The sequence below is a fragment of the Mixophyes fleayi genome, chromosome 1 (assembly GCF_038048845.1).
Source record: "Mixophyes fleayi isolate aMixFle1 chromosome 1, aMixFle1.hap1, whole genome shotgun sequence".
Taxonomy (NCBI): domain Eukaryota; kingdom Metazoa; phylum Chordata; class Amphibia; order Anura; family Limnodynastidae; genus Mixophyes; species Mixophyes fleayi.
The window spans coordinates 396698735-396715516 of record NC_134402.1 but is presented as its reverse complement, the minus strand read 5'-3'; the positions used below and the strand labels follow the sequence as shown (position 1 = coordinate 396715516).

Here is a 16782-nt window from a genome sequence, read left to right as displayed (position 1 = left end):
AATAGTGCCTTGCAGAACACACACATGTTGTTCACTGTTGATGTGGTAATTCAGGTAAATATCTGTGAAACCACTATTCCTCAATATAGATATGCGTGTGTGAATATAAACTATAACTGCAAAATTATTAAATGCCGTTTACAAACCTGTGTTGACCTTTCATTCACTGTCCTGAACTTGAAGTCTGACAGTCCTGTTTAAAACTGTGATTTCATTCTTCCAAATGTATACATAAGACATTAAAAAAATCCATCATTTGGATGGCCAATTGGTAACGAATCATCAAGCCCTGCCCTTGTTGTCCAGAACTAGTTTGATTAGGATTGTTAGCAATATAGTAATTGGGACCCAATGTAATCTGGTTGCTTTGACTATTTTGGTCGCCCAAATAGCCGGCTAAATCGGACATCCTTGTTGCCCTGTTCAGGTCAAGCAACATGATCTGCCCATATATGGAGAGTTTGAGTGGTGCACATAGGCTTTGTCATATGAAATGGTTACGCTGCATCCTTAACTTGCAACATTCTGAAACCCATGATACTCTTCCTTCAAGTCAAGCATCTGTATTTGTCAAACGTGTTAGACAGCCCAACATTATTTTGTTTTGTTAGATTTAACTATTGCAACAGCATCTACTACTGGACACATTCACCCAGTATAAGAAAAGGGAATGCTCTTGCAAAACCAGATTACAATGTGATGAGGGTAAATCTGGTCCCTAGTTTCATTCCAGACATATAAGATTAATTTAAGAATAATTCTATAAAAGCCCTGCAGATTGATAAATATGTATGCTGTGTTAATAAACAGTTTTGTTTTGTGTTTTTGGTGTTCAGCTGCAAACAGCAGTCTTACAGCCATGCTGCTTGCAGATATTCTAATACTGTAAATGAATATTACCTTGGAATGTATCCATAGTGAATTATGCCTTGCTGTTGGGCTATACGGTTTCACTGTGGGGTTTTGTTTATTTAGCCTAGCCTTTTAAAGGGCTGGGACCAGCTGAAGACTATAGAAGGCAGTGTTGCAGAGTAATCTAATATGAGCTGGGAGCTGTAGAGCACTTGGGTCATCATTTAGTACTACTACCTCTGAATGTACCTATTAATATACACTTGGTAATATATAAAATATATTTTCCATTGACTACAGTCATTGGAGGTAGTTGTCATTTTGTGGGCTGAACTAATAGTCATTCAACCCTTTTATACTAAATGTATGCTACTGAGACTGGGTACTGGTTGAGCCCACAGTCTGTATCATCTGTATGTTCCCAGATCCTTAGACACTAGTGCCAGCACCCCATCTTCCTCATCATTTATTTATAGAGTGCCAGCAAATTCCCTAGCGTATTACAATTGGGAACAAACATTAATAAAACAATACTGGGTAATACATATAGAAAGAGGTAAGAGAGCCCTGCTTGCAAGCTTACAATCTATGGGACCCCTTTTTGATCTATTGTATTTACTTAATTGCACAATGCTGTTTCCCAAGTAGCCTTCTAGTATTCCCAAAGGCTATAGTAGAGTATCTGTCTTATGTTTTAAGCATGTTGTATTTTTTTTGTATTGTGCTAGATGCATTCAGATTTCTACAGGAAAAATGATGTATTCATTCATATTGTGCGTAACATTTGAGCAGGCAACGCATTGTGCAGGGTGTTGCATTCAACTCCTTAAGGGTGTTGGGAGAAAGTGAGTAAATGTGTTTTGTTGGGTTTTTTTTATGTAGTCACACAACAATCTTTTTGTTCTTTCTCTAAGGTTGCCAATATGAACACCAAGGACAATTCATATACACTTAAGGATTTTGTTTACAAAGAAATACAGCGAGAGTGGCCTGGATACTTGGAAGGAGATAAACAGTTATTAGACAGAGTTCTTTCTAGGTATGTGGGGGTAGAATTTTTTTTTTTATTTTTTTTTATATTTCTGTTATTTAATATCACTGGTAGGTGTTTTTAACATGGCATGTTTGTATTAGACTATTGTGACAGTTTGTGGGTGAGGGTTAACATATTGGTTGCAGCGATGGGAAATTTTGCTTTACCTCTGTAATCAAATATATGTATGTAAATAAGTGGTTTCATTTTTAACAGGAAACTTAATCAGCCTCAGAATGCTACCAGCTCCAGTCAATCAGAATCTCCTTCTCGAGGTGCTACATCTACATCTCCAACTCTCCAGGTATTTTGTTGGCTCTTTACTTTGTCTCATTGAAGTGCCTGCACCCACCTAATCCTCACTTCTATGTTTGATTAGGAGGGAATCGGTATTGGTTGTGGTAAAAGGAACATCTCCTCCTTTTTAATGTGTATCTTTCAGAGAGGGTGTTCAGTACTTCAGCGTACTGAAAGTAGGATGCTTGTGTAAAAATATTCAAAACCTTTTTATCCACTGTAACCTTTTTGAAGTTATGGTGAATGAGTGAATGCTACGATCTTAATTCTTCCCCTTAGTTGGTGGTACGTTGAATCAGAATTTTGTTGCAGCATATCTGCTTCCTCTCATGAACAAAAATTATGATGTGGCATGCTGAATAATAGGTAGTATATGCAAGGAGTAGAAAAGTGAATACTACATGAAAATCTAGTATGTATTAAGTCTGTAACTATGCTTCCCGATTAAAAATCTCTTGTCCATTTTAGCAAATGTGGCAATTGTGGGATGTTTGTGGTCTGGGTTTTTTTTTTTTAACTATTTTGAAAAACAGCACTGATATATACAAACAGGAATCGACAATTAATACATTGCATTGTTATCTACCTATGCCTGTTTTTGCAAAGGCAAACATTTGAATAAAAACAACAAACAAACATTGTCATAGGAGAAACAAATGAGGAACAATTGTTGCCTATGAATATATTTTAATTAAATTCTTCCCTAGAAACGTTTTCTGGATACGGAATTCATTGATCCGTTAGTGAATAAGAAGCAGAGGATATCTCATCTTACAAACAGAGTGCATCCAACTTTAAATGGCCATTTGGGTTTAACCAATGAAAAACCAGCACCTGCACCCCCTCCACCCTCTGCTGCCACCCCAGCTCTTCCTCCACTTCCAACTACGCGCCTTCCAGTTTCGAACCCCCAAAATATGAACTCTAACTCCAATTCTCCCAGTACCCCTGAGGGTCGGGGGACTCAAGATCTGCCCATGGACAGTTTCAGTCAAAACGGCAGCACCTATGAGGACCAGCAAGAAAAATATACTTCTAGGACTGCTCTGGATAACTCTCTACCAACTCCAATTAAGTTGGGAAGCTCTGATCCCACGGATGATAAAAGCGTCTCATTGCACAAAAAGGCAAAGAAAACAAAAAAACACAAGGATAAAGACCGCAAAAAACTGGACCCTGAACCCATGGAGGAAGACAAGCCAGTACATCTAAAAAAAGAAGAGATTGTAAAGATGGATCAGAGTCCAAGTCCAGATGAGAAGAAAGGTGCAAATTATATTACAGTATTTTTTTACAGAATCAACTAAATGTTTATGAAAATGTAAAGTTCATGCAGGTTACAATTTGACTGCTCAAATATTACTCTTATGTACCACCCTTGATGTTTAGCTTTATATTCTATTACAAATCAGCTATGGTATGTTAACCCCCAGGTGGTAGATTTCATATCTGCCTAGTCACGTCCAACAGGTCCCTGTAACGTGTCGGAGGAGGCACCATATTGTTGCTATATGTAGACTTGTTACCGTGGTCACAGGTGAACTTTTGATTATATTTCAGTGCTTGTTTCAGTAGAAGTAATCATGGTGTGGTATTAATCCCTGAAAATAGTGTTTTGGGTTTTATTTAAATTTTTTCCTACTTGGTGCCTCTGGTTCCTGCTGTGTATTAAGCCATGTAAGTCCTTGAATGTTTAATCACATTACGGCTAACAGAAGTTTACGATTTTGTTTAAGAAAAATTAAAATGCATCGTCATGTAAAAGGCCTTATCTTCATGCATCATATGGGGATGCTGGCACTGAGGGAGACTACACGAAGCATGACACTGCAAAATCTTATTTGCTCTCCGCTCCTTCTCTGCTGAATCTTTTCAGTTACTGCTTGGCTTATATATCACTTGGTGTCAGTTGTGTACATGTGCATAATTTGTTTTTATACTATGGACCTGAGAAGCCATAGACCATTCACCCATATGGTGGCTGGGGATAAGGGCACAGTGATGCAGTTTGCAGCCACACACCCTTCCCATCCTGAATTTGTAGAGCTCCCAGAGGCCTTGAGATAGTTTTATAAATCTTGATCGGATCGCAACGAATTGACACATGGCTGATAAATTCAGTATGGCCAGAACATTCAGGGGGTTGGACTAGGTGGGAAAGCTTTATCCAAAAACATGGGAATCGGAAGTTTGTGTGTATTGTAGTTGTGCAACTTGAAATGTAATCCAAGCCAACATTGCATATACACTGCAAATGCCTTTCTGCTGTTTCATAACACAATTGTCACGTATGAAGTAATGCCCAGTGTTCTGCCTAAAAGAGTAACTTTGCACCTTGGCAAAACAATGTTGCATTGGAGGGGGGGTTAAATTTAAAATGTGGAGAGATTTATAGTTGGGATAGGGCTTGTCCTAGATTAATAATTATATTTCATTGTAGAAATAAAGCTATCAAGCATTTGTGTGCTATATTATTTTTTTTTTTTTTTCCTTGCCTTTTCTTAATGACTCAGGCCCCCAATGTTCCTACTTGCACACAGATGACCAATATGACTGCAGGCTTACTGATCCATAAGCTTTATTGTTGGGTCATGTTTCTTTTGCAAGCTGAAATATTTGTTACACACTGTCCTAGGATATAGATCTCTTGTTTACGAAAAGCAGAATTTATATACAGTACAATCCATATGTGACATTCCTTGCAATTTTAGTGATTTATTTTGGAGGAGACTCGCCACTCGTACTATTTTAAAGACTTAAGAGGGGGGGAGATTTGTCTTGGCAATTTCAGTTGAACTATACATTTTTTATTTTAATATAGATGTTCAAGTAACCTGCACTTCGTCCGATCCTTCATCTACCACCGAGTTACCAGATTACATTATGTAAGTAGCTATGTGAAGTGCACCATGATCTTGGTTGTACAGTGTGTGTATATATGTGATATATCTAGATCTATATATCCCCTATTCTGAAAGCCAACTACACAAGGTTTGTGTGCCTTGCCTTGAGAACGGGCTGTCTTTGTACAAATCATGGCATGGATTAGTTTGGAGCAGTGCTTTATTCCTGCTATCCTCTGATAGGGAAAACAATTAAAGTTTTTACTCCAGTGTGCCACAGATTTGGGCTAACTTAGGGGCAGGCTACCACTGGCATTGCTTTTGACATGTAATGCAGGTAAAAACACGCGTGTGTGTATATAATGGTCACCAGTTACATGTAAAGACTAGTAAAATGTATGCAATTAAGGCCTAATTGAGAGCTTTGATACTCCTATGCTATTCACTACAAAAGAACCTGTCAAGCAGCCAAGACAACTGCTAACTGTACATTGTTGTAACAATGTTGAACTTGGAAAATTGTTACTATATGTGCATTAAATACTGTCTTTAACAAGTTGTCGGCAGAGAAAATTGCAAATTAACTGAAAGATACAAGTTCCGAAACTTTTATGTTGACCTTTTTAACTAGTGTTTAGTGTTTAAATGATTATAAAAAAGGCAGATTGTTGCAATGAGTGTAGTGCCCTGCTTATCTTGGAAAGTCATTACATTCCCATATACTAGACTAGAGCCATATGGTCACACAGGTGATGCCAACTGTTGTCAATTTATGTCACTTTTTCAGGTAGATTGTTCATACTTTCACAACCCACTTCAGAACTGGGGAAATAGAGATTTGCCCTGCCACATATAATCTTCATTGCAAACGTTTGTTGTTTGAAATGTTGTTTAATGGGATCCTCACAAGCCGTATACAATGTTTGTTTTTTTTTGTTTTGTAGAAAATACACTGTTATTGTGTCTAATGAGCAGAGACAAAGTTACAAAGAGGACTTTAACTCAGAATATGATGAATACCGGAGTTTACATGCCAGAGTAGAAAGTGTCACTAGAAAATTTATGCAGCTTGATGCACATAGGAAGCGTCTTTCTCCTGGATCTAAAGAATACAAGGTATGTTACATCTTACAACATCTCTCCCCTCCCCCACTGAAGTTAAGAATTTTGACCAATGTGTTATATGTTGTGTCTAATAGCTGCTATAGTAGGGTATCTGGCTGAGCTGCTGATAGTTTGTAATTTATATTACTTATCCCTCCACCCCCATCTCTAATGAACTGAAGTCTACAACCCCTCTCTCCTTTTATGTCACATAGTGAGTTCATCTAATTTGGCAGGCTGAATGCAGATTACCTTTAATGTAACTTTCTAGGGTCAAGTACTAAAGGTGGTACCCTTATATAAAACCATCCAGTGTTTACTTGTTGGCTATGCTCTGCCTGGAAAGTCCTCTTATTACCTTGTCTTGTATGTTTATTCTTGGCAATATTTGTCTGAACACTATTTATATACTCTCTTTTTGAAATCCATACATTGATTAGTTCACAGCAGGTATGGTAATAGTATTGCTTTTGTCCCATTCAAGTCTGAAACTAAATCTTTAATCTAACCACTGTATTTTTTTCTTTTCCTTGGTAGAATGTGGAATTTTTATTTATCACCGACTCCATGCTATGCCTGTTCCATGTCTGAAATACCTCAATATACTTGACTGAAAGTTTGTTTTTTGGGTTTTGTCCACTTTATGGGTGTCTCTCCGTTTTTTAAAGTGCAAGCTTTATTTCCTTTAACACTGTTGCAGGTGCACAATATTTTGTTTTGTTGTGGGCCCCACTTTCCTGCTTACCAAACCATGTCTGTCTTTTTAGATTGTACATGAAGAGGTTATCAAAGAGTATAGAAAATTTAAAGAGGTAAGTGTATCATGTCTTTAAGTGTCACTTAATTTATTGGAAGCTTTATTAAAAATCTCCAGAATTCAATTGCATAAGAACACACTGCCCCATCTAACATAACTCTTAGAATGATTATCTACAACCTGCTGTCATATATCCTTACAACTAGTGTTTGCCTGGTTCTTAATGAGGTCATATGACTCATCGTGATACTATGATACTATGCGTATTGGTCAGTGAAGGCAAACTTGCCTTTACAAGCCAGCGCCGCTTTAAATTTTAGCTGTAAACGCACCGATTTCCGGCGACTGGACAAAATCGGACTATAAGACATTTACCCCATAGAATCTGTTTTAAAAGGAGAAACAATGGTTTATTCTATTATAATAGGACTGCTGGGCTCCAAGAGGTTGGTTGCAAGCAGAAGCAGCCGGGTGGAGCACCCAGAAATTCGGTGGTGGGGAGAGCACTGCAAACTTTTTTTTAAATGTTTTTTTTAAGATGTCTAGTAACACACCCTTGTAAACCCATTTACCTTAGTGTCCTAAACATTAAGTATAGCTGGATTTTGTGGCTTCTGATGCATTGGTTTCAGAGCATGAATGTGGTTCCCCCTTTATGTTTTCTGTGGGGTTGTATAGTAAGACTATTAACTTTGGGCCATGGTTTAAAGTAAACCCAACATGAAGAAAAACAAATTATATTGCATGTTCTCCTCAGATCACTACCACACAAGTATAAAAAAAACTTGCTTCTGGTCTCTGCAATGTGGGCTAAATCCAGAACACCAATAAGGGCTGGTACACTGGTTATATACTGGTGACTAGATCCTAACCTTCCACTTTAATGCAAAGGACAAGCGTATATGTATATAAATGTATGCACTGGTTTGCCTTGCGAACGCTTGACAATGACACATGCATTTTCTTTTAACAGGCAAGTCCGAACTATTATGAAGAAAAGTACAGATGTGAATATCTGCACAACAAACTTGCCCACATTAAAAGACTAATAGGAGAATTTGACCAACGACGGGCAGAGTCCTGGCACTAAAGCTCTGCTTACAAGATGTGAATACTTAACGTTATTTATTGAAAATTCCAGATGTGTTACGCTAGGATAAAGCAAAGAAACTTTCAGGAGTTTCAGTATTAGCAGCTTTTTTTTTTCTCCCTTTTTCTTCTCCTGGTGCCCAGCCTTCCTTTATCCTGCTTAATTAAAAGCTGCTTTATCTTCCTTGTCCTTTTGGATATTTATCTGTGGAAATCGGTATGGCTACTGGAATTCCAGTGTCTATAATTTTGACAAACTGCGCATTCTAAGTTTTATGTAGCATAATGATGTGCTTTTGGATAAATGTCTGTCTTCTGACCTTTCTTAATGCAAACCCTTTGCCTTTAACTGGTAGAAGGTTCAAAAAAATTTGCACAAAATGTATTTAAAAAAAAACAAAAAACTTTGAAAAATATATAAAGGGTTAAGGAGGACAGAAAAGTATATGTAAAAATAAAATCTTCTGTCCTTGACTAACTTTCAAATCATACCCCCCAACTTCAAAGGATGCCTTAAGGTGTTTGCCTGTTTATATTTAGTGTAGTTAAGTATTAGCTACACTGCTTCCCCTCTTACTAAAGCAACGGGAAGCACATTGTGGCCTATCAGCGTCTAGGAGTGTGCTTGTACGCGTGCAAGGATTGCGTGGGTGTGAGCATGCATGATGAAATCACAAAGCTGCTATGTAATAGGCCAAATGCTCAGGTTTTAAACAACTGATGAGTGGTGTTGTAGGGATATTCCTATGACTTTGCTATTTCTATTGTGGAAAACGAAAGCATTTTCATTTCAAGAATTTGTCAGCATTATTAATGGAGTGCAGGGAGGGCCAATTAGCAGAGCCCTTTCAGTATAGGGGGTCTACTTGTGATGGGGTTTAACCAATAAACATTTTGGAGTGACAAATTACGAAATGTAACCATGTAGGTAACCTATTTATATACTGATATATATAAAGTATTTTTAAGATATGCAAAGTTATTTACCTACATGTATATTTAAAGATTTTTTTTTTTTCTTCCTCCTGTGAACCAGGAGTTAACTAAAAATACAGATATATTTAACTTTAAGAAATACTGTGATCATCAGACAGCACAAAGATGCATTTCATGCAATGTACCAGTTTACTTTAATTGCAATTATAATTTTTCATGTGGGAACAGATAGTTGGTTTCCTTTTGCATTCTGAATAAACCAAATTATTTTTTTCCCTTCCCGTAAGTGCTGCCAATGAAAAAGGGACACATAATGTTTACAGATGTGATTATTGGAATGTTTGCCAAAAAAAAAGCTTGTCAGTATCTGTAATAAACATTGCCTCCAGCATCAAACATGCTTGCTTTTGTCCTTTTGTAAACCAGAATGTTTGTGCAATTGAGGAATCCTAAATTCAGATTAGGTGATGGTAACACTAAGTGTCATGTACCTGTTTGTTAAACTTTGTTTTGTCATCACAGTGCACTACTCTGCTGTGCAGTGGTTGGAATACCGCATTTCATGTAGGTCTATAAGAAACACACTAAGTCTTTACAATTCCTGTCTGCATTTCAGAATGGACAACAACTGTATTAACACTTGTGTTGGATCCTCTGCTTGTGGAAATGCCTTAACTAGCCACATAAATGGCCATCCCACATTAAGTGTATGCAGAGGTCACAAGCTTACTAAATGTAAAGTGCCACAAACCCTAAAATGAAAGTTCATCCAATTAATTTATTTGTAAACATTTCCATGGACTTTTTTTTTGTAAAAGTTTTGATGAGCACTGTTGTGGGTATCATCTGACTACACTGCCTTCCTCTCCCTTCAACTACTTTGTGCAACAGGTCTATTACTAGTTCTGTGTAATGTAATGCTCCAATTATCTGTGGCTTTAATGGCCTTCTGTAACTTTGTTATCTACCTCACTCCAGGGTATTGTCTGCTCTCTGCTATTTAGGCACCAAAAGGTTCCCTCTAGTGTCCTTTAGTAGGCTTGTCTTGTATCTTGTTTGTGATGAAAGTTGACCATATCTGTAGAAGTTTGTAGCGGTCTTTGTAAACATGGCTTCCAATTTAGCTTTTGTGGTCTATTAACAGAAAACCTATGGATAAGTCCTACTTGCCATGTACTATTTTTTTGAACCTATTAGACCTTGCCCTAGATGTCATGTAGAGAAGCCATAGTACTATGCACTCTTGACTCTATTCTCTTCTCTCCCACCTGGCATGTTTCTGAACAATCTCAAAACATGTTCTATTTAATGACTTTCCTTATGCCACTGACTTTCTGGTTTACAAGGCAAATGTATTAATGCTGTAAAGACTTCTGATTTGAAATCTATTGTGCATGAGGCTGAACCCACGGTTGTTGGCTTTAAAGAGTTCCTGCTGTTTTGTGGGGTGAAGTAATATTCAGAATGCAGCCTATCTGTTTACTAATAACCAGTGAAATCACTGAATGACTATGCCTCATCACTGCTTCCTAGTGACAATATAGGCAGTATTCTCCTGGATATATAGCCAGAAAATCAGCTGCCTCTATCAGCAGCAGGTGAACTTGAAAAGAGCAAAAAATATTCATTGCTGCCTCTGGTCCTGTAGAGGCTGCTGTATCTAACATTCCTCTTTTTAAACAAGTCAATCCAAGCTAATTTAGACCTTTTGCAGAATTGATACCACCAATAGCTTACTAAACTAACTGAACAGATATGGGTGAACTATCTGCAGAATATTTATTTTTAACCATGGTCTTCAACTAGAAAAGACAAAGTTTTTAATTAACTGTTTAATTCAGCTGTGTTTGGCCCAACTATTTTGTGGAGAAGGTGAATGTGTCTATGCATATCTAACCACCAATAGCCACTGACTGTTGAAAATGTGAACACATTTGATTTGAAACTGGGAATATTTTGTTTTTCTCCAATTTTCTCAATCAATTATTGTAGCCTTTTTAGCTGTTTTCCTGTTAAACCTTTCATTTATGTACCGCCCTGTGATAAAGGGTGCTTGTCGTTTTTTTGTTTTTTGTTTTTTTTTCCAGAGTTTGTGATTGACTTAATTGCTTTCATTAATGTTTTTCGTGTATTATGAACATGTAATTATGAAATGATCTTAATGGGATTGTAATAGCTTGTGATAGTGTTGGTGAAAATAAGGGCCTTCAATATTACAATGGAATATTTGTTTGACCCTTTTCAACATATCTGGCGGTTCTTGGTGACAAGAGGAACTACAAGCTTAAGTCTGCAGCAGAAGCCTGTATGTACCACAAGACATCCATGGTATGCATACAACTGCCCCACAAACTGAAGCAGGATTTAGAGTTGCAGACATCTTGTTCCTGCAAACAGACATCAGGCACGCCTGTAACTGGCAGCTGTATTTTGACGCATGTTCAGCTTCTCATTCCATTCCTCAGGGCTGCCTTGCCAAAGCAGAGTTAGAACCAGATGATTGCATTTACAGAAGGGGAAAAAAAATGAAAAACAAATAACTTGGCAGTTTTCAATACATCTCTGCCCCACTTAAAACACAGCCAGAGAAAGGTATTGAGAAACTGTTTCAATGTATGAAGGATCCCTTTATTCTGCTGTCACACCTAGTATTTCCTTGAATGTGTAAGCTTAATTTTGTCTCTCCAGGGCTATTTAAGTGACACTGTATTATACAATACAAAAGAGTAACTGAAGTTTACATTGGCTGTGACCCTGCACAAAACACTTACTTTTCTCAAATGTTCCATACATGCTGTATTAAAGATATCTAGAAATGGATTTGGGGTATTTTTAGCTAATTTATGAGCCAATGTTGCCCCATTATGTTAAAAGAAAAATCAGTTGTTTAATAAAATGTTAACTTTGAGCATCTTGAATTGGTGTGTTTTGAAGTTCTTGGTTCTCTTTGTTTTAACTGATCATGTAAAACGCAAACATTGACAACATGAATGCTGACTGGAGATGTGTATGCAGCCCAGCTAACACCATAATCGTTTTACCGTGTGGTCACAAACTACTACTATCTATCCTCGGATTTGATTAAACAGGTTGGGAAATGTTCAGGTGTGATGCCTTTGGCTGATCCAGGAAAAGTAGTATACTCTTGATTTAGTGTTAATCCATATTAATACTACTGGGGCAATTTTGAGGGATGGGATTTGTTCTTGGCCTTATGAAAAATCAGCTTGGGTGCTAATGGGCAAGCGATGCATCAACCACAGAAATGTGTTGCATACAAATAGGTTTCCCTAATTGTTTGCAATGTTAATTTAGAGTACAAACTGGAATGTTGGAAACATACCAATGATTCTTGGGCTTACTGAACAGTGGGGGTTTTTGTTTGCCCCTTTTTCACTCCATGACAGCCTTTACTATAGGTTTTGTTTGGTAGAGGAAGGTTAAACAAACGGCCCTCCCACTCCTTGTAGACAGGTCAGATAAGTTTATTTTTTATTTCGAGGGTTTACCTGGATTTTAATTCCAGTGACAGTGGGGTAAGTTGAAGAGGGCATGGTGACTGGAGTTGCCATGTTGCCTCCAGTGAGCGCATAGAACTTGAAAAGCGTGACTTATCGTGGTGTCAGCACTTGCGCTACCAGTCAATGGCAGTAGGGACTCTGAACTGCTGCAAAAGTTTTCCCTGCCCAAATGGAGAGTGCATTGTTTACATTTCAAACCGTGTAAGCAGCCTTATGTCCTTCAGCAAAATTGAGCTTGAGCCCAATTCCAAAGCTCTGAAGAACACTGGCTCCAGGTAAGCCCTTGAGTTGGGAGTGTTTTTTATGTATGCATATTCTTGGTACAACCAAGAGTTCTCTTAACCTGTGGAGAAGCCCAAAATTAGTGACAAGTAATGTCCCTTTCAGAGCTGGATTTGTTAATCATAATAGATTAAAATATGTTGTCCATTCTGTCACATTGGAAAGAAAACAATAATGAAAGGTGCATGATCAGAGAAAAAATTTGCACATAACATTATAGGGGAAAAAAAAACATCTTAAGTATATTCAGACAACAGAACATTGATGGTGTTCATGAATTGTCAAGGAGGAAACGGCAATGGGCAGAGATGGTGAGTTATCAACATAACTTGGCAGTAAAGCAGAACACATGCTAGCTGACTGCACACATGCACCCAGGGGATTGGAGTCTAAATAAGATTTTTCTAGCTACTAATAGTTTAGGCTTTCATGTATAGACATAATGGCAAAATCCTGGCATTGCTGCTTTAAAAATGACAATCTTTCGCTGTGTTAAGTAATACAAAGCCTCACTGCCAGCATTTTGGGCTGTTGCACAGTTTACCACACCTGTCGGGTATTTCTGGTAAGTCTGTCTCTACAACGTGTAGATTGTAAGTATCTGTATTTTTTAGTCGTTTAACATTATGTAGGAAATGTAGGCATTGGGAAAATGACTACCACCGGATGATACACCTTGCCCCCATTACACTGCAGGATACTCTTTTTAGACAATCAGATGAAAGCCAGAGTTTTTCACACTCCTAAAATTTTGAAGGATCTAGTCTATAAAGAGTGGCAAGCTTTGGATAAATACATAATATGAAGAGGAAAGCAAAACCATGTATCCTTTTCAGAATGATGTCCAAATGGAGTCTGGTTCCTAAAATTCGTTTGGTTATAGCAGGTCTAGCATCATAAACTACAATTCCATTAGGTGGTTCCCTGAAAGATCTGATGGAGAGGAAGACTGAGAATGGTGTCAAAAAAAAGTTACATATTTCTTCCGACATTGCACTCAAATCTAATCAGCAAGGGCTACAGTATAGAGTTTCTTGTTCTGCCTCAAAATAATGAACAATTTTGTTATGTCACAGAATCCATCTTCCCTCCTGGAGCAACAGGCTTTAGAAGAGTCTTCAGAGCCTTTTGAAAATGAAAGTTATTCCTGATCCTGAAATTCAGGAAGGCACAAGGTTTTATTCAAACCTATTTCTAGTTCAAAAATCATCAGGAGGTTTCGGAACCGTACTGGCTTTACAAATTTTCAATAGTTTTCTGCAAGCTAGGCATTTCCAAATGGAGTCGGTCAACGTCATTCTCTGCAATAGGGAAAGGATGCTTCTTACAACAATAGATCTGCAGGACACATATTCCACATCCGTATTGCAATCCAGCACCATCAATTTCTAAGGTCATTACTTCCAGATCATCTGTCTGCCGTTTGGCCTTTCAACATCTCCAAGAACCTTCACCAAAGTGTTGGTAGTTTTTATGGCAGCTCTCAGCATGGCATAACCCTGTGTCCGTATCCAGAATATATAATGGTCATGACAAAATCAGAACATGTCCAAGTATGACATCTTGGGTGTTATTTTTCCTACAGCAACGTGGTTGGATGATCAACGTAGCAAAGAGTCATCTTGGGCCCTCGCAGCAACTCCTGTTGATGGTAGTCCAGAAAGATACTGCAAAAGAGAGACTTGTCAAGATTTGATCTGTCACCCATTGTTTAGTCTCAAAGGCAGGTTTCAGCAATGAACGGTCTCTGACTGTTAGGGGTTTTTTCTTCAATCATGGGCATTCTTCCTTTTGCAAGATGCCATATGTGAAACCTTCAATTGGATCTACTAGACAAGTAGGACCAAAACTTAAATTCTCTAGACTTTATGCTCCGTCTTTCAAGGGCCACAAAACAGTCTCTCAACTGATTGCTATTTCCAAGACTAAGTAATTGAGTCATGACTCTTTCAAAGCCAGAGTGGATAGTACTTTCAACAGATTGCAGCTCTACAGGTTAGAGAGCTCATCTGCATACAGAAATAATACAAGGCACCTGGCTAAAAAAGGAAAACCATCTCCATGGGAATGTTTTAGAAATAAGAGCAGTTTGGCATGCAAATCAATATTTTTAGTCCTGCCTACAGTTCAAATGTCTAAAAATATCCGACAATAGAGTTGCTTTCAACAGCAAGCAAGGAGACACCAAAAGCAGGACAATGATGTCAGAAATTATAGCTCTGATGCTGTAGTCAGAAAAAAATCTGAAATCTCTTTCCCATCACAGAGACAACAGGATTCCGGGAATACACACGCTATCAGTACCATGGAATTTCAAACTAGGATTTGTGTTCCCTCCTTTTCCCATCATTGCTTGCATTTTTGGAAAAATCAAGAAAGAGGCGGTGGAGGTAGTAACAATCCTTCATGTTTGTCCTTGCTGTCCCATTTTTGTAGTGACTTGGAGAATGGTTCGAGAACAACCTTGGCCTTTGTCGTGCAGACCAGATCTAGTACTCTAAAATCCATTTCTTCAGCCAAATCTGGACTCCCTCTCTTTGATGGTATGGAGATCGAGCGGTCACTTTTAAAACACAAAGCTGTCTCTAAGGAAGTTATTAATATACTAATTCAAGCAAGAAATAACAATTCTTCTCTCATTTGTGGTCAAAAGACGGGATAGAAGATCTTATGTCGGCCAGTATCCCAATTATTTTGGAATGTTATGATTTTGTCTGGCTCTCTACACTGAAAGTACAAATGCACTCAGTATTCTTGATGTCAAGTTGGCATCTCAAAGACTTATCATTTTTTTTCCAGCAATGAAAAAATTACATGGGATCTCAATATTGTTTTGGATGCCTACCTTGATTTTTGGATCCATTTGAAGCACTGCAAGGCATTCCTTTCAAAAGATTCAAAAGTATTGTTTTTAGTAGCAATTACATCTGCTAGTCACGTGGGAAATCGGCATGCCTTATGGAGTAAAGAGCCTTTCTTAAACATCTATGCTGATAAAGTATCATTCTTTACATTGCTTGTCTGTTTTTCACCGAAACCAATATAAAATACTTATAACATACAAGGTCATCAACAAAACCGCACCTTCATACATGTCCTCACTTGTCTCAAAATATCTACCAAAGCAATACCTGCACAAGATCTGCCTCTCTGATCCACTCATCACATGCTCCCATTCCGTGTTACAGGACTTTTTTAGGGCTGCACCCATTTTGTGGAATTCCCTCTTTCGCACAATAAGGCTTCCTGCTTGTCTTCAAACCTTGAGGCATTCTCGGAGTACACACCTCCTAAGGGAAGCTTATAATATTCCTCAACTACCCACTTAACTCTCTTAAGTTACCCTATTACCACCCTTTAAACAGTGCAATGAAGTTAGTCTACTGACGGACACCTCAGTAGTCGGAGTCACTTGAAGTCAGCGTCTTGCGCCGATCGGACATCTCCAATGTCGGTATGCAGGTAAGTCTGCTTCTCTTTAAATTGTTTTTTTTACAGATTCGGCTTTTAATTGGAGTAGTCCTTGGTGTCGGAATATTCAGCACTGATCACTGGTACCCAACCCACTCACCCTTACCTACAAAATGCTCAACATCTCTACCATTTCATACATCAAAATTATCGCCCTCTTAGATCTACCTCTGACCTGTGCCTTGTCTCGTCTCTGGTCACCACCTTTCACACCTGTCTACAAGACTACTCCCATGTTGCTCCCCACTTATGGAATTTCTTACCACACCCAATTGGACTTTCCTACAGCCTTCAAATCTTTAGACGCTCTCTGGAAACCCATTTTTTTTATTTTTTTAGAGCTTTCTTTATCCCCAATTTTACTATTCACACTAACGCACCCTCACAACTGTCCCAATCTCCACTCTGAACCACAGTTGCTCTTCTTGTTTCAGCTGTGCCCTCTTCAATTTTGAATGTAAGCTCACTTTTTATGCAGGTGCATATTGATGATTCTCGGTTAGATTTCCATTCATCAAATTCAGGCGTTTCAGACATGTTTTCCTCGCAAGTAGTTTGAGTGACTCTTTATTAGGCATTAAAATGGAATATAAAGTA

The 16782-nt window shown here is 38.1% G+C and overlaps 1 protein-coding gene across 1 annotated transcript in view; it reads left to right on the top strand.

The window, feature by feature from the left end:
- ELL2 (elongation factor for RNA polymerase II 2) overlaps positions 1-11829 on the top strand; it is a 34549-nt gene extending 22720 nt beyond the window's left edge. The window contains exons 6-12 of the mRNA XM_075181199.1: positions 1767-1891; positions 2102-2189; positions 2890-3448; positions 5004-5067; positions 5970-6141; positions 6897-6941; positions 7860-11829. Coding sequence (XP_075037300.1) covers positions 1767-1891; positions 2102-2189; positions 2890-3448; positions 5004-5067; positions 5970-6141; positions 6897-6941; positions 7860-7976 — 1170 coding nt within the window. The 3' untranslated portion in view covers positions 7977-11829. The remainder of the gene's footprint in view (positions 1-1766; positions 1892-2101; positions 2190-2889; positions 3449-5003; positions 5068-5969; positions 6142-6896; positions 6942-7859) is intronic.
- The last annotated feature ends 4953 nt before the right edge of the window (positions 11830-16782 follow it).